The sequence below is a fragment of the Rattus rattus genome, chromosome 9 (assembly GCF_011064425.1).
Source record: "Rattus rattus isolate New Zealand chromosome 9, Rrattus_CSIRO_v1, whole genome shotgun sequence".
Lineage (NCBI taxonomy): Eukaryota > Metazoa > Chordata > Mammalia > Rodentia > Muridae > Rattus > Rattus rattus.
In genome coordinates this window covers 61039325-61057909 of record NC_046162.1, presented here as the reverse complement: position 1 = coordinate 61057909, position 18585 = coordinate 61039325, and the positions used below count along the sequence as shown (strand labels likewise).

Genomic DNA, 18585 nt, shown 5'->3' with positions numbered 1-18585 from the left:
CCTCCAGATCTCAACAGGACACTTCTTCCCCTTAGAGTAGCCTGGGCTTGTAATTGGTGTGGCTATTCTGATGGGCGGTCACAGGTCAGATCCGGGGGTCATGGCAGAGAAGTGACTCTAGCTCTCAGGTAACAAACGGAAGGAATATCTATAGGTGCAACCATAGCCCAGCAATCCTGAGCTTTCCAGGACCGGAGCTCAGTATAGAGGACACGCATCCCTTCTCCACTGAAGAGGGAGAAGGGAGAGCAGGGGGCAGAAATGCACTGAAAGTGGAGTACAGAGTTAGCAAGGCCCCATGCAAGGATGACACACACTTGTCAACTGTCAAGTGCTCTACTACAGAGACCAGGAGCTGGATCCTGGGATCCTGCTTTGATCTTGTGTAAGTCCACAGGGTAACAGGAAGGAAACATCCTCTCTTTAGGCATTTGGCCTACTATTCAGCACTTAACTTACAGTTACAAGTTACTAATGTGAGGCTGAAGGAGAGATCCCATGGCCCAGGATGAGCCCAAGATCCCCAGGGCACCCAGCATCTCCAGTCTGGCTTGGCAGGATGATGGGTCTCTCATCAGCACAGAACCTCCATAGTTCTTAGAAGGGGGCACTAGGAAAACCACTAGCAGGAGTGAAGGTATGGGTCCCTCCCCAGACCACAAGTCAACTCGAAGCAGCTGAGAGCAGTGCTTGCTTTCTGCTGACAGTGAGGTAACACTGTCACAGTGTTCTTTGCTGTTTTAAAGGAATTAGGACACACTGCTCAACGACAGTGGCAGGAAGGAGACAAAGGATCAAGGTGCCAGACTGACGCACTCTGGCGCAGACTTGGTTAATCTGGAGCTGACAAGGCTGAGCTAGCCCAGCAGTGCTGAAAGACAGACTGGAGGTTTGGCCCATGCATCATGTCTGGACCTAGAGAGGCCTAGGCTGTGGGATCAGGAGGCTCTGCCACGTGCACCACACTGAACTCAGGCCGAGAGCCTAACCTTGCAGCTGCCCCTGCCCAACGAGATAAAGTCATAGTAAACCACTGTTTCCTTAAAAAAATAAATATTTCCAGGAGGTAGAAACCCAAGTACAGAGGCTGGGGAGTGGTAGGGAGTGGGGCCAACATGGTACATGAGAGTCGTGGTTCACTCCTTCAGCACGAGCTGGGGTATGAGGCCCTTGCTGGGCCCGTCAGGCATCACAGTCACGCGTGCCCCTCGCCCATCCCAGGATACACAACTTATCTAATTGTTCTTTTGTGTGTGTGCGATTTTTTTTTTCAAGACAGGGTTTCTCTTGGTAGCCCTGGCTATCCTGGAGCTTGCTCTGTAGACCAGGTTGGCCTCAAACTCAAGAGATCTTCCTGCCTCTGTGTCCCCAGTGCTGGGATTAAAGGCTCTGGCCGAAGTCCTGCTTAGATGTTTCTGTCTTACACTATGGAGAGAGTCAGGCTTGGAAAATGCTCAGTTTAAGATTAAGTCACTACAGGACTAGCTTATTATCAGCCAGAGGAAGCCATGATGCAGGAGAGGCGAGTGGTCAGCTGTCTTTCAGCGCCGCCGGAAAGCACGGGAGATTCTCCAGGCGTTCGGTTCCTCATACCGATTGTACAGAGGCTCCAGGCGCTGCTGCTTCTTCTGCTTGCTTAGCTTGGTTGGGTCAGAGACTTTGAAGAAAGCCGGAGCAAACTCCACAAGCCACCGGGGGTCGATGGTGGTGACCTCACGCATGTACTCCTTTGTGGTCAGCACCAGTTCGTGGTATACCACCCTGTGGGAGACAGACAGGACTCAAGCCTTAGAGTAGACCCCACTCCACAGCCAGTTCAGTCCACGGGGGACCACGGCTGAGCCGGCATTTTATTCTATCACTTCTCCTGCCTGATCCATCAGGAAACTGTCAAAGCCACACTCCAATACTGCAATACAATACAAGACGGCTCGCAGAGAAACAGCTCTAGTCCTGTCTCTGGCATGAACTAATTGAGTGACAGTGAAAATAGCCCTGTCCCTTCTCTAGATTTCAGTTTCCTACTCTGTGAAATAAACCAGTGATTTCTCAGATAGTTTCCATAGAATTCTAAGGCTCTTGAGAGGGACCACAGAGATATCACCAAAGGATGGTGAGGTCCAAGTGGGCAAGGCAGTGCAATAGAGCCAGGTATGGTGGCACACTGTGTGTGTGTGTGTGTGTGTGCGTGTGTGTGCGTGTGTGTGCGTGTGTGTGCGTGTGTGCGTTTTCTCTTCTTCCACCTTTTTGTGGGTTCTGGGGATCAAGCTCAGGCCAAGCACCTTGTACTTGCTGAGTCATCTCAGGTCTGTTTTTGTTCACTTGAGACCGGGTGTCCATGTGAATAATCCAGACTGGTCTCAAACTCAAGGCAATCCTGCTTTAGCCTCCTGAGAGCTGGGATTACAAGCATGAGCTATAAACTTTTTAAAGCAACGCTGGGTGTAGAGGCAGAGGCAGGCAGATCTCTGTGAGTTCCAGGCCACCCAGGTCTGCATAGTGAATTCCAGACCAACCAGAGATACACAGTAAGATCCTATCTTAAAACAAACAAAACAAAAACCCACAAAGCCTTTTTAAGACCATCTCATTAGATGATTTCTAAGCCCTTTCCCTGCTTTTACCCCTATAATTTTACTTCTCTTAAAAGGGCTGTTTATGGGCTGGAAAGACAACTCAGGAGGTAACATGCTTGCCTTTCGAGAGTAAGCTCAATCCTCAGCACCAACAGAGTGCTGGGCAGAGTGCTGGGCATGGAGATGCGCATTTGTGACCTCAATGCCGAGGAGGCAGAGACACGAGGACACCAACCAATCTAGTCTAATTGGTGCGCTCCAGGCAGTAAGATTATCTTAAAAGGAGAACGCCTCCTGAGGCTGTCCTCTGCCCTCCACAGACATGCACAAAGCTACACCTGAATACACACAAATACTATTAAAGAAAAAGGGGAGCTTGTTAGTGTATCTAATTTGGGCTTTTGCTACTCTAGAAATACAAAGTCAAAAGGAGACATGGAGGATGCTGGAGACTCAGAGGCTCTCTCTGTGCAGAGCCTGCCACCTACCATTCGGGCTGTCTGTTGAAGAGAGCACTGGAAGGATGGATATAGACCACCTGCTGGTCAATCAATGTCCGGTAGCCCTCCTGGGGGTCCTTCTTGGCAGCATTCCGGAAGAAGCCACTGCAGATGGCCTTCTGCACTCGCACTGTGGATTTACCACAGGAGACCACATCCAGCTTGTGCCTATCAGGGCAGTAAGAGCAAAGGAGACATGAGCCTGCTCTGTGCGCAGGATGCCAGCTGCTCGGCGTCCCACCTTAGGGTCCTCACAGTGGTCACCAGGGCCTTCCTCCCAGCTCACTACAGAGGTAGCACTGGATATGACAGGCAGAATGAAGGAACTAGAAGCCAGACGCTTGGCTCAGGCAAGAATTCAACTCCAGACTAATGATCCAGAGGCCTGTAAGCAAAGCACTCTTAACTAATTCAGGTATCTTCCTCTTAGGAAGTTTCTGAAGTGCCTCTTAGCCACACCCCTGCCTGGGGAGACAGCCTACAACATGAGATGGACACTGGAGGACAAATGTTCTGTATACAGGTACCTATAACTGCTACATTGGGAGGTGACATAAGACCCAGGGAGACAAGGCACCGAAAACACTAACATCACCACATTCCTGACTGACCTGTCCATTATGCCTAACATCTGCTTTCGAATGTCCTGGGCCCGGCGTAAGGAACGAGCCTGGATGAAGTTCTCATAGCACCATGGGTTGGAGAATTTGTTGTTCTTCCAGGAATTGTACACGGCCAGCAGGGTGAGATGGTCCCCTTCTGTCTGGTGGAATTTGGCCTTCTTCTGATCTGCAAGGGCCTGCTTGTCCTGTCGAGCAATGGGGCAGAGAGTTATTTCTCGCCTAACAGTTACCACGTGAGCAGCTAGCATGTGGAGCCCTGCAGGCCTTGTCCCCAACAAACTTCACAGCACAGGCCGATGTGACTACACCAGTGCTCAGAACCCGGGGCTGAGCACCTTACCTTGGGTCGGTAGAAGACGTTCTGTACAGACAGCATGGACACAATAGTTAGCATCTCTTCGCTGCAGCCCAGATGCACAGACATGATGAGCATTTTGCAGAGCATTGGCTCCAGAGGGAACTCTGCCATCTACAGGAAGAAGAAGAAACCACAGCTGCTTCCCCATAGACAGTGCACATGGACTTGGCTGGTCAATAAATAGAAAACAGATCAGGAATGTCCCCATGATAATCTGGGGCACCTGTCTCTACCACAAATTTTCTCTGCTAAATAACCTCTTGGTGCCTAAGAACATATCTACTGTTGATGTAAATGGGAATGTTGCAAATACTTTCGTTTGTTTTTGAGACTATATAGGGAGCTGGTTCCAGGCTAACCTCGGCTACACACAGAATAACTTGTTTTAAAATAGTAGCATCATAAATATAGTCAAGGTTAGATTCAGTAACATATCCGGAGTAAAATTAACTGCAAATAGTCTTTGCTACTAAAAAGAAAGTGATAATATAAAATTCAAGTTATAAACCCTAACCTGGTAAGATAGCTTACTTAGCAGGAAAGGGTGCTTGTCACATAAGCCTGGTGACCTGAGTTCAATCCCCAGAACCCACGAAAAGGAGGAAGGAGAGAACCAACTCCACGAGCGTGGTACACATGGCCACACCCACCATTCACACACAACAACAACAACAACAACAACAACAACAACAACAACAACTGGGGCTGGAAAGGTGGCTAAGTGGTTAAGAGCACTGGCTGCTCTTCCTGAAAACCTGGCTTCAATTCCCAGCACCCATGTGACAGCTCACAACTGTCTGTAACTCCTGTTGCAGGGGATCCAATTTCATACTTGCAGGCAAAACACCAATGACCATTAAAAAATAATAAATTAAATTAAAATTAAATAAATAAAAAAAGACATTTTACAAAAATAAATAAATAGCCAGGAGTGGTGGCACAAGCCTTAATCCCAGCACTGGAAGGCAGAGGTAGGCAGAGCTCTGAGTTCAAGGTCAGCCTGGTCTACAAAATGATTTCCAGGACAGCCAATGCTACACAGAAAAACCCTGTCTTGAAAAAAAAAAAAAAAGGGCTGGACAGGTGGCTCAGAGGTTAAGAGCACTGACTGCTCTTCCAGAGGTCCTGAGTTCAAATCCCAGCAACCACATGGTGGCTCACAACCATCTGTAATGAGATCTGGTGCCCTCTTCTGGCCTGCAGTCACATATGCAGGCAGAATGCTGTACATAAAATAAATAAATAAATCTTAAAAAAAAAACCCCAAAACATAAATAAATAAATAAATAAATAAATAAATAAATAAATAAGCAAGCCAGCCTTGAGTAGAAATAAACTCTACCCATTCCTTGAAAGAAAATAAAAGGAACACAGGGCCAGGTGTGGTAGTGCCTGCCTGCAATCTCAGCACTTGGGAGGCAGAGGCAGGAAGATCAGGAGTTCATCCTTGGCTACATAAACAGTTCAAGGCCAGCCTGGGCTCACACTCCCCATCCCCCCTCCACCACCTTTCTAAAGAGCATTCCTACTCGAAGCTTCTCCCTGGCCTCAACACAAGGTGGAAGACTGTCCAGGGAGTCCTTCCCAGAGCACCACAAGTTCTCTCGGCCCCTTACCCTGCGGCCAAGGCGAGTGAGCAGGCCCTCATCGTCCAGGGCCCCCAGCGTATACAGTTGCTCCATGGCTGTGATCAGAGTTTCCATCGGCGGCGCATCCATGAAGTCAAAGGACAGCAGGTCATTAATGCCCATGGCCTAGAAGATAAAGCAGCAGGAGGATAAGCCTCACGGTTAAGACGGGCAGGTTGCCCCTGTCACATTCTCTGCTGTTTCTTCAACGCAATCAGGAAGCTCGGTCAGAGCGGCAGTAACTTCCAGATTCTCAGCACACAAAGTTTATACTAACGACCATGTATTTTCTCAGGAAACTTTCTTCCTGTGCCCACTCCCGAGTGCTGGAATTACAGGTGTGCACCGCTTGCCTGGTTTATACAGTGCTAGAGATGGTACCCAAGGCTTCACAATGGTAAGCACGCATTTTGCCCACTGAGCTAAATCCCTACCCTCTTTAGGAGACTTAGGAAACATTCCCTCTGTGTTGGAGAACCGGCTCAGAGGTTAGAGCACTGACTGCTCTTCCAGAGGTCCTGAGTTCAATTTCCAGCAAACACATGGTGGCTCACAACCATCTGTAATGACATCTATTGCCCTCTTGTGGCCTGTAGGGCAATAAGATGTACATGCAGACAGCACACTGTGACAAAATAAATAAATTTTTTTTTTAAAAAAGTTCCTTCCACGGTGAAGAGACAGCTCAGAGGTAAGGAAGGGCACTCGCTGTTCTTCCAGAGTTCGCATCCCAAAACCATCATCTGGCAGCTAACAACCATCTGTAACTCTCACTGCAGCCCATCCAGTGCCCTGCCCTACCCGCACTCCTATGCAAAAACCTACTGTGAGGACACATGCTCTACATAGTTATAAATCGTTAAACAAAACAACAACATTCCCTCAAAATAAACAAACACACACACACAAAATAACAAAAGGACAAATTTTAGCTCAGTTATTAAAATGTACTGGGGCTGCATGTAGTGGTGAATGCCTTTTTCTTTTTTTTTTTTTTTTTTGGTTTTTTTTTTCGGAGCTGGGGACCGAACCCAGGGCCTTGCGCTTCCCTAGGTTCCTAGGTAAGCGCTCTACCACTGAGCTAAATCCCCAGCCCCCCTTTTTCTTTTTTTTTTAAGACATTTATTTATTATATATTAAATACACTGTTGCTGTCTTCAGACACACCAGAAGAGGGCATCAGATCTCATTACAGATGGCTGTGAGCCACCATGTGGTTGTTGGGAACTGAACTCAGGAACTCAGGAAGAGCAATCGGTGCTCTTAACTGCTGAGCCATCTCTCCAGCCCATGGCGAATGCCTTTAATCCCAACACTCAAGAGGGAGGTAGAGGTAGGTGGACCTCTGTGAGCTCAAAGACAGTCCTAGAGTATTCCAGGCCAGCCAGGACTATACAGTAAGACCTGGCCTCAAACCCTGCCTCCTCGAAAACGGGGAAAGGGGTTGGTAAAGTTGGTTCAAGTACAAAGCTGTGACTGGGCCTAATGTGGAGTTAACACTTAAAAGCTGACACTGGCCAAATACAATGTACACATCTATAATTCTGGCACTCTGGAAGTAGAAGCAGAAGGATCACAAGTTTGTGGCCAGCCTGAGCTACATGGTAAGACTCTGCATCAAAATAAAAACAAAAATGACGAAATAAGCCACAATGGCTGTGGTGCAGCTCAGTGGGGGAACGAGAGCTTAGTGTGCTTGGGGTTGAAGATTCAAAGCCCAACACCAGTCACGTGCGGCAGTCCACATCTATGATGCTGGTGCTCAAGGGAGAGGTAGCCAGATCTTTGTGAGATTCAGAGGCTAGCCTGGTCTACAAGGGAGTTTCAGGCCACCCAGGACTATGCACTGAAGTCCATTCCCAAAAAAACAACAAACAAGAAGGAAGGAAGAGAAAGAAGAAGGAAGAGGGGTTGGGGATTTAGAGGAAGAGAAGAAAAAAAAAAAAAAAAAAAAAAAAAAAAAAAGAAGAAGAAGGAAGAGGAGGAGGAAGAAGACAAAAAAAAAAAGTGATGGGTTTTACATCATGCATATTTTATAGTATTGAAGACTGTACAGCACCTCCGCCCTGTCTCCCACATATCTGAGGAGTGCTTCATACCACAGTAGGTGGCAGGGACAAAAAGACAGTGCAAGATGGTTCACAAACACGGTATGACATGTGTATGGCACAAAACAGGGTCTAACATAATACACTCCTCGGCTAATTTGGTGAAGAAATGTCTGAATGATGCTCTATTCAAGTGAGTATGAAGGGCTCGTGCTTCCTACTCCTCATAAAGCGTTTGTGACCATAAGCACAGCAGGTATCCAATCACTGCTTGTTGTGAGTAGTAACGGAAGAGTTATTGGAGCAATCACTACCAAGTGCCTTCTCCCGCATCGCTCCACCCATCACTCCAGCAACAACAGTTCCCTTTCTCTGACAAGATCACAGGACAGAGGGCACAGCTGAGAAACTTGCCCAAAGTCACGTGGCTAAAATCACAGGGCCTCGGAGGCCTCCCTGCCAGCCCTCCAGGGACCACAGTGGGCTCTTCTCTGAAACGCTGCTTTAGCCTCTCTCTCATGAAATGAATAATAAATGCCGAGAGCGCTCTGCACTGGTGAAGCGCCAGGGCTCCAGGGCAGCGTTGGCATCAGGGGAATTGCCATGAGTTGAGAAATGACTCATGTGGCTCCTCCTGCCAAGACACAATGAAGATCCTCGCTGGGGAGCTGAGGAGGAAGAGCAGGATTCTGACTGAAAAGCAGACCCTGCAGGACAGCTGGGACCCGGACAGACTTCTAGTCCCAACCCCCAGTCAGGTTCACAACCACCTGCAATTTTACCTCTGTCCAGCCTCTGAGGGCATCTGCACTCACAGTCACACATCCATATAAACACATGCGTGTGTCCACACATACACATAATTAAAAAATTTAAGTGTTAAAACAAAAGATTTAAAACCCAGAATTCATCTACCGTGGTGACTTTAATCCCAGCACTTAGAGGTAGTGGTAAGTGGATCTCTGAGTTCAAGGCCAACCTAGTTTATACACAAGTTGAACACCTAGTCTGTCTGTTGTTCCCTTGCAAGGGAAGAATAGACTTGGAGCTGAAAGCTAACATGTCTGGGGTTAAATGTATTGGTCTGCAGTTTGGCACTGATTTTATTTGTCTAATTTCTTCTTTGAAAATGCCTCAATGAGAAGCCGCCATAATCATCCCAGTGCACTGCCTCACCCGCAGGAAGATCATCGGTAACAAATGGGAAGCCTTCCTGCGTCTGCCGTGGCAGAGCACACTGAGGGGGATGCCCTGGACGCTCTGGGCCTGAAGCCCTTCTGCTGCCGCTGCCGCATGCTCCTAGCACACGTGGACCTGACTGAGAAACTGCTGAACTATGCACCCCTAGAGAAGTGACTGCTGGAGCCTGCCCTCCTCTGCTGGCCAAGGGCAGTCTGTCATGCTGTATTCAAACTGAGGTGTTGGGGATGTGGCTGTATGGCCTGGCTGTGGCTATGTCCTGCCACCCTGGAAGGAACTGTTTAGTAAAGACCTTTGCAGAACCACCAAACAAAACAAATAAACAAATCCTCATCCCTGAAACCTAGTACATCCAAAAATCCTGCTGGTTGTCACAGTAAGGAACAAATGTGTATTCACGGGAGACTGCACAGGGAGCTGTTACCACACACACCGCATCTCACTCAAAGGGACGATTCCATGAGGTGCTCCAAGTAAGAAGACTGTGGAGTAGATGGCTCCCCAGGCTATTCTCAGGTGACAGTGGTTCTTACCTTGAGGGACAGCACTGTGCTGGCCAGGTTGGTTCTCTGGATTTCCGGCACATTGGTGGTCAGCATTTCATCCCGGTAGGCACGCTCTGTGTACAGCCTGTAACACTTGCCTGGGCCGGTTCTCCCAGCTCTGCCAGCTCTCTGCTTTGCTTGAGCCTAGAGGATGAACATATAAAGTACCAGCTGTAAAACATCACTTGGCAGATCTCTCCAGGAAATCTGTTGGGGAGGGGACTGGCAAATGTTTTGTTTGCTTTTTATGAGGCAGAGCTAGGGCTTAACAAAGATATTTTAATCTAGACTTTAAGCATAAGGGTTAGGAAGAGAGAGGCTCAGAAAGAAAGATCCACCAGAGCTCAGGGCAAGCCTCTCAGAGCCGCCACTTCCTTTAGGCCCACTTCCAACACTACAGAGACTTACCAACTCTCAGTACTTCCAGGAAGTTTGTCTCGGGAGGCACATACAAGGCAGGTAGATGGAAGAGACACAGAGAGCAGCATAGACAATAAAACCGAAGCCCCACAGTTATGACCGAAATTACAAGTAAACTAAGTAAATTAGTATACCAGTGACTTTGCAGCCACTCTACAATCAGGTTTGCAGTGTTCAATGGCAACAGTGACAACTTTCCAGGTGAAAAGTACAAGTGACAGCCAGGCAACAGTGGCACACAGCTTTAGTTCCAGCACTCGGGAGGCAGAGGCCTGCAGATCTCTAAGTTCAAGGCCAGCCTGGTCTACAGAGAGAATTCCAGGACAGCCAGGACTACACAGAGAAACCCTCTCTCAAAAAGAACAACAAAAAATGAAGCATGAAGGACAATGGGCCACACCCACCGAGGCAGCACTCACGCTGTTGGGACTGCACTGCACCCACAGTTGCCGCTCCAAGTCAGCAGAGCCACAAGTAGCCAATGATCTGCTCATCACAAGAGACGCATGTCCTAAGGAGCTGTACAGAGCACACGTGCTGGACCAGGCTCTCTAGACCAAATCCTACCTCTGCCAAGTGTGTGATAGACAGGCAAGTCCTTTACTCCCTCTGTGCCTAACCTTCTGGCTGGAAATGAGGACTGGTGTGAGAGGCTCCGAGCCAGTGCACATGAACCAGCTAGGGCAGTGCCTGGTATTCGGTAAGTACCTTGTGAACGTTAGTCATTATCACTCAAGTATCAGAATGAACAGAGTTTTGTGGGGTTTGCAAACTATAAAAGTCAATGCATGCCTGCTATAAAAGACAAACACAATACTTAAAGGTGTCTAAGGAAAAAAAAAAGCCCATCACCCACATCATCCACAAACAGAGCAATCAATAACACAGCAGCACCCACGAAAAAGCCCTAACTAACTAACATCCTGCCTACAGGCTTCCAGTGCGGGCCGCAGCCATATGCTCACGCAGAAATGCACATCATGTATTTTTTAAACAAAAATTGGATTGTTTTATTTATCATATTTTGTAGCTCCCTTCCTTTAATATGCCAGCTACCCGTTTACAACATTAAATATAAATACACATCAGCAGTTAATTCCACACAATACTCTATGGCATGGTTATACCATACTGGATTAAACTGCTTTCCCTTCTGGCTGATCCAGGACCCATCCTCTCATGAACAGCCATTTTTGTTCCTTGAGCATGTACTCGATCATGTTTCTCTGATATGCCCCCACCCCCCCGCCCCGGAGCTGAGAACCAAACCCAGGACCTTGCGCTTACTAGGCAAGCGCTCTATCACTGAGCTTGCCCCAACCGCTCTCTGATATGTTCTTAGAAACAAACCAGTTAGGTTAACAAAATGAACATTAAAATTATATACATATACATATATGTATAATATTGTATGTGTGTGTGTGTGTGTATGTATGTATGTATGTATGTATGTATGTATGTATGTATGTATTCATGTTCTTGGGGCTGCTTTCCCAGAGGAGCAGAGTCCCACATTAGGCAGCTCATGACCTCCTGCAGCTCCAGCTCTAGAGGAGCTGATGAACGCTTCTGACCTCCACAGTACATGCACGCACAAATGATAAAAATACTCAACATGTGTGAGGCAATCTTAAAAAAAAACAAACTTTGGATTTATGGAGCAATTTTATTTTGAAATCCCACTCTAAAGATTACAAATACAGGGGCTTAGAGTTGGCTCAGGCGTTAAGAGCACTGACTGTTCTTCCTGAGGTCCTCAGTTCAATTCCCAGCAACCACATGGTGGCTCACAACCATCTGTAAAGAGATCCGATGCCCTCTTCTGGTGTGTCTGAAGACAGCGACAGTGTACTCATTTATAATAAGTAAATAAATCTAAATGAAAGAGTGTTTGTCTAACATACATCAGGCCTAAATTTAATCCTGAGAAACACATAAACAGAGTGGCTAGCATACATAGTATGAAGCTTCTCCTAATCCCACTAAGTTCACTTTTGAGGACAAAAGACTAAAAATATAGGACCAAGCACAGTGTGGTGCCATATGCCTATAATCTCATAATGAGACAGAGACAGAGGATTCCACATTTAAGAGCAGCTTAAGCTATACAGCAAGACTTGCCTTTTCCCTTTCCTAAAATGGTCTCTCCGTGAAGCCCTAGCCAATTGAAACTTGCTATGTAGACCAGGCTAAGTCTAGAACTTACAGAGATCCTGGCAAGGCCCTGTCTTGAAACAAACAGGAAAAGAAGAAAGGGAGGGAACGAAGGAGGGAGGGACCATAGCGAATCCCAGAGAGACCAGAATTCACCAGAATTTTGAGAAAAGCTTGATAGACACACCCATACCTGAGAAATAGGTGTCACCACGAGCTGGTCAATCCCTGTTTTAGAATTGTAAACTTTTTGCTTCACAAATCCAGGGTCGACCACATAGTAGATGCCGTCGATGGTCAGAGATGTTTCTGCAATGTTGGTGGCAATCACCACCTGCAGATGAGGAAGACAGTCAGAGTGAGCTGAGTTTAGAAAAGGTCTTACTCTTTCTCAAGGAAGCTGCTATCTCCCTCTAGACCCTTGACATTTAACCCCAGTCCAGGTCCCTGTAGTCAGGGGGAAGGTGCCCGCATCTGAAGGGTTCCTTTGGAAGTGGGTGGGGCCTCAGAGCAATAAAGCAGAAAAGAGCCAACACTGCTCAGAGCCAATCTCATTTGGTATAAATAGCTGTGTACCTCATTGTCTAGAGCAGATGATTACTATAATTTTAATTTTCTAGCTCCCTGGGAAAGCACAGATTTCCTGGCATCACATGTAGCACAGCAAAATGAGATTTTTCTTTTTCCCACAGAGACATCTGGACTACTAAATGGGCTGTTCATATATGTGGAACAAGAAGAGGATTGGATCTTTTCTCCTCATCATAAAATGAACCACGAGGGACAGGAATTTCACGGTTTGTGTGTGCAGCACTATATGTGATCTAGAAGATTATTACTCTCAGCTTGGCTCTGCCACTGGTTTTCACCCAGAGGTTCAGCTCATAAAACACAACTGCTTGGAAAAAAAAATCATTGCTAGGAGGCACTGAAACGTCTCGAATCACACCAGTATCTTACTGGCCCTGAAAGGCATTCACCTGCCTCACAGCCACAAGGGCCCTGCTTAGAAACAAGTCTAACAGACAGAACAGAGAACTCATCACCTATTCCTCCCAAGCTGCTCTTTCTCCCATGTTCAACTCTTAGAACCACGTGCCACCCAGCTATGCAAGTTAGAAGCCTGAGAGTTACGCCTGACTTTCCCTTACCCATCACCCCTCTACCTCCTGACACCCACTGAGTATTTTCCCATCTATCACCACAGTCAAAATATGAGAGAAACAAATGACTGAGAAAAAATGGTAGACAAATGTTCACAGCAGAAGTACTGGGGTATGTCCCAAAGTGGAAATAACCTAATGTCTATCAAGTAATGAACCATATATATTCAGAGTCTAGCAGGATGGCTCAGTGGGTAAACACGAGCCACCAAGCCTGATGACCTCGATGATGGTGGGAGGAAAGAACTGACTCCTGCAGGGGCCTCTGACCCACATACATGCACCATGGTGTGCACATGCCACCATGCCCAGCAGTAAAATAAAATTTTTAAATTTAAAAATGATAAACTGAGGCAGGGGGATAGCTCAATTGGTAAAGTACTTGTCTCAAGTCTGAAAACTGAGTTTAGTGTCCAGATCCCACATAAAAGGCATGGTGGTGTGCGTGTAATCCATCACTGGGGAGGCTGTGACAAGTGGACCCATGACTGCACACCCATTTGACTTTAGGGTATGTGGAACCACTTCATTTCAGCCCCATGTTACCTTTCTGCTGCCAGGAGGAGCTGGATCAAAGATTCGGGTCTGCATCTCACTCGGAAGAGCAGAGTACACTGGGAGGATGATCAACTCTGGGACGTCAGGTCCCAGTGACTTCATTCTTTCATACAGGATCTCACAAGCAGTATCGATCTCTTCCTGACCAGTCAAAAAAACCAAGATGTCACCTAGGAAGAGAGTGGAATGTCATTCACTGTCTGGCTCTCTTGTATCTTTTGTGGCAGGGGAGGTACACGAGTCTTGTGTTGTCTGCCCTGAGCCACATCCCCAGCTCTTCTCACGTTTTAAAAGCTGTGAGACAAGCTCTCACTGCACTGTCCATCTGAACTTGAGCTCTATCTGCCTCAGCACCCCTGCCCTCCAAGTAAATAGCCAGGATTACAGGCCTGCAGCCAGGCTTGGGTCTGTTTCATTTTGACAGAGAGTTCTATCATGTTGTCCAGGCTGGCCCTAAACTTCTAGCTCAAGCAATCGTCCTGCTTTAGCCTCTTGGTAGCTCAAACCACAGGTCCAAATCATGAAACTGTGTGTATGAAAGGAGACAGCAACACTAACAGCAACACACACACACACACACACACACACGTGCGCGCGCACACGCACACGCACGCACACACACACACACGCACGCACGCATGCACACGCACGCACACACACGCACACGCACACGCACACACACGCACACACACACACACACACACACGGGGAGGGGGGAAATACACACACTATGAACTCTAAAAAGCCAAGAGTGCCATAAAGAGACACCCTGTCTTGAAAATCCACAAAAATGAGTAAACCAAGAGGTTATGATCCCTCTACACTTAAATACGGGCATTTAAACATTTCCATTACTATTCTAAACACACATGCCTGAGGCTTACGAGACAACAAATTTAAAGTGTGTTTTCATAAGACTAGCAGAAGACAGACTCCGCCCTCACCTGGCGGCTCTGTCAGGTGGATCTGCATGACTGTGATCAGGCTGGCGTCCAAGTAGTCTGTTTCGGGCTCCTTTGTGTACAGAATCTCCACTGGATAGGTTCGACCAGGGATTGTGAAGATGGGTGCTTCATAGAAGTACTGAGAAAACTTCACTGCATCCAGGGTGGCTGAGGTGACAATCAACTTCATGTCTTGTCGTTTTTGAACTGTCTAAAGGGAAATGCAAGATGGCTTACTAAAAAAGACCAGCAAAACATCACAGCGCACTCAAATCCTATTCCCAGACATCAGTGTTTACCTTTTTCAACAACCCAAAGAGCACATCTGTGTGAATGGTCCTCTCATGTGCCTCGTCCAGCATGATGATGGCGTACTGAGTGAGATCGGGATCAATCAGGCACTCTCTGAGCAGCATGCCGTCTGTCATGTACTTGATGACTGTTTCTGGGCTGGTGCAATCCTCAAATCGAATGGTGTAGCCTACCTACAGCAGGGCAGAAGAAGACCTAAGACATGGGGTCTCTCTGTGACGTTATCAGACTGGCCTTTAGTGACAATTTTAGAACTCTGATTTCTTTAAAAAATTCAGAAATATTGTAAGAATATGTCCTCATTTTAATCCCAGGTGTGGGATATGGGGCTGCTTCAGATTGTCCACAAAAGCTGACAAAAATTTGCCTCGTGCTCTAGCAGGGCCATGATTTTGCCAACTGTAGATCGTTTCTGCAACTGTGTGACGTTTGAAATTCTCGGGACTTTTCAGAGGACATATAAAGGCTAGGGCCCCAGAATGGTGTTGGCTGTTGGTCACAGAGCAGCTTTGTTAAGCAGTCATGCCCAAAACACAAAATAACAAGAAAAAAATTAGATATCCTAACAGCAAAGATCAAACTTACCCCAAGGAACTGGAGGCCCCTAATCAGCAGGAAGTAGTCTAACAATAACATCGCCCCCTTACCAAACCTTGATTTTATTAAGGGATCTCTTTCCTTTCCTTTCTATCCATTTTTCTCTCTTATCTAGTGTTATGGGGTTTAAAGGGTAAAAGAAAGACAATCCCACAAAGAAGCAAAAGTAAGGTACACTGGCCTTCATACTCCTACTAGAGAGGGAATTACAGATCACAGCGGTTTCCTTTAGTAAACTTTGCCCTGCTCTGGACTTAAACCTGAATTATTTGATGACAATGAAAATCTCCCTCCTTTGGGAGGAATCTAAAAAGATGTAATAATATTCTCGTTTTATAGATAAAGTATTTGGGTCGGTCTATTTTTCTTCTGAAATTCACACAGCAACTTCTCCAACCACTTACCTCTTGACCAAGGCAACAACCAAACTCCTCTGATACTCTTTTGGCCACAGACATAGCTGCCACTCTTCTGGGCTGGGTGCACCCAATCTTGCCCCTGGAAGTATAGCCTGCCTCTGCCAGGTACTGGGTGATCTGTGTTGTCTTCCCAGATCCTGTCTCTCCGATTACAATTAGGATCTGATTGTCATGTACAGCCTGAAAGGGGCACAATATAAATGTATTTGTTAAAAATTGCCACAGGAGTTGGAGAGGTGGCTCAGCCAGTAAGAGCACTGGCTGCTCTCATAGTGGACCTGGGTTCAAATCCCAGCATCCACATTGCAGCTCAGTAGTCCAGGTGCCCTCTTCTGACTTCTGCAGGCAACGGGCATGCACATGCTGCAGACATACACACATGCACATGCTGCAGACATACACACAGGCAAACACCACGCAGGAAGGAGGATTTTTTTTTTTTTTTTTTTTAGTTTGAGGCCCTACCTAGGCTACACAGTAGATTTTATGTCAGCCTAGGACATATGAGACTGTCTCGGAAAACCAAAATGAAGGGCTTGGGAAACGTAGCTCAGTTGGCAGCACAGTTTGATTCCTAGCACTGCATGGGTGGTGCACACCCATCATAATCCTAAGCTGAGGCAGGAGCATTAGTAGTTCACGCTCATGAGGCCCATTTCAGAAGGAAGTGTTAAAGGTCGGGTGGTGCTCACACCTGCAGCCACAGTACTGGGAAGGCTGAGGTGAGAGGATGGAGCGCCATTCTCTGAGGCCAGCTGGGATACAGATGAGTTCCCCATCAGCCTACGCTAGCCAGAATGAAGCCATGCCTAAGAAAGATAAAGGAAGGAGCCAGAGAGATGGCTCAATGTCTAAGATGCCTCAGCCCAGGCCTGAGTTTGAACCCACATAAAGATGGGAGACATTCGGGCTGGAGAGATGGCTCAGTGGTTAAGAGCACCCGACTGCTCTTCCAGAGGTCATGAGTTCAATTCCCAGCAACCACATGGTGGCTCACAACCATCTGTAAAGAGTTCCGATGCCCTCTTCTGGTGTTTTTGAAAAAAGCTAAAGTTTACTTAAATAAAAAAAAAAAAAAAATTTTTAAAAAAAAAAAAAAAAAAAAAAGATGGGAGACATTCAACCCACAACACGTCCTCTGACCCCTCACGTGCCCTGGCCCCTAAACCACACACGTACATAGGTAAAAGTACACACAGAAAAATAGGGATAAGTCTGGGGATACAGCTTAGTAGAACAGTGCTTGATCAGATTTGAGTTCCAATACCCCAATACACATCCCAATTAGAAAACATTCTACACCCCATCCCTCACCCCAAAATGGCCTCCCACCTGCACCAGCTGTTCCTTCAGTTTGTAGATAGGCAGGCTCTCTCTCTGCTCAAGGATTGACATCTGGGTCTTCTTCCCGTAAGAAGCTTTGTTGCCCCCAAAGGCATGCTTCTTCCACTCAGGAATGTCGTTGGGCATCATCCCAATCCCCCTCATGTTGGCAGCGATCTGCCTGCCTTCCGCTACAAAGGAAAACAAACTGAGTTCTGTTTCAGGCTCCTGCCATGCGCCATCTTCTCAAGTGTTAGCTCAGTGCCTTCTAAAACCCTCCAAAGCTTCGCAGCCATCACCACCACCTGATTTTACAACGCCTTCATCCCTCCAAAAGAAACAATCTCCTTCCCAGACACCACTAGTCTGTTCTCGTTCTCTCTCTCTCTCTCTCTCTCTCTCTCTCTCTCTCTCGGGCTGGCACACGCTGGACACCTCATACAGTGTGTGGTGCTTTGGGCCTGGTTTCCTCCACCTGCTGTTTTCAACGTTAACCCTAAAATTTGCAGCCTGAATTAGGAGTAAAAGAATGAGCAAGATAAAGAGAATTTTGGTGGCTCTCTCAAACACAAAAATGTTACAAACCTGCTGACAATAACACCTGTAAAAACACACTTCAGTCTCAGGGGCGGGAGAGAGAGCTCAGCGTGCTCCTCTTCCGAAGGACCCCAGCACCCAAGATGTGTGGCTCACAACTGCCTGTAACTTCAGCACTGGGGATCCAGCACCTCTAACTGTGGGTAGATACCCATACACAAGCACTTAACTTAAATTTAACTTAAAACAGTAAAAATACATCTTTAAGTACATATTTATGTAAGTTTGAGTCAGGGCTACATAGTAAAACTGGGATCTCCCTCTCTCTCTGCGCCTCTGTCTCCCCCGCACACACACACATCTATCCTTCTTCCTGTCCTTTCTAGTGATAGGGGATAAAACAGGAGATAAAAGATGAGAAAAAGAAGAACCCACAAAGTAGCAAAGGCCAGCTCTAGCCCTCTTCTGAGCATTCCTGATACCTCAACTGAGATGTCCCCTGGCTACCTGAAACACAGGTCCAGCTCAGCAGTCACTTTCCCCACACACCTGCTCCTCATCTCACCCCAAGGCACCATCACTCTGGTGCTCACAGTAGACCTGGAAGCCATCTTTGGCCACTCCCACTTCTTCTATTCAATATTCCAATATTCAATACATTCAACATTCAACAATCTACA

General features: G+C 46.9%; 1 protein-coding gene and 1 pseudogene across 1 annotated transcript in view; one reads left to right on the top strand and one right to left on the bottom strand.

Annotated features, from left to right (window-relative positions):
• Window positions 1-320: 320 nt before the first annotated feature.
• The window catches only part of Dhx8 (DEAH-box helicase 8), a 35428-nt gene continuing 17163 nt past the window's right edge, over window positions 321-18585 (bottom strand). The window contains exons 12-23 of the mRNA XM_032912360.1: window positions 17378-17559; window positions 16031-16225; window positions 15017-15202; window positions 14718-14928; window positions 13762-13943; window positions 12246-12386; window positions 9467-9622; window positions 5674-5811; window positions 4040-4168; window positions 3688-3884; window positions 3065-3244; window positions 321-1761 (exon numbers count right to left, since the gene is read on the bottom strand). Coding sequence (XP_032768251.1) covers window positions 1542-1761; window positions 3065-3244; window positions 3688-3884; window positions 4040-4168; window positions 5674-5811; window positions 9467-9622; window positions 12246-12386; window positions 13762-13943; window positions 14718-14928; window positions 15017-15202; window positions 16031-16225; window positions 17378-17559 — 2117 coding nt within the window. The 3' untranslated portion in view covers window positions 321-1541. The remainder of the gene's footprint in view (window positions 1762-3064; window positions 3245-3687; window positions 3885-4039; window positions 4169-5673; window positions 5812-9466; window positions 9623-12245; window positions 12387-13761; window positions 13944-14717; window positions 14929-15016; window positions 15203-16030; window positions 16226-17377; window positions 17560-18585) is intronic.
• LOC116909056 lies at window positions 7914-9152 on the top strand (annotated as a pseudogene).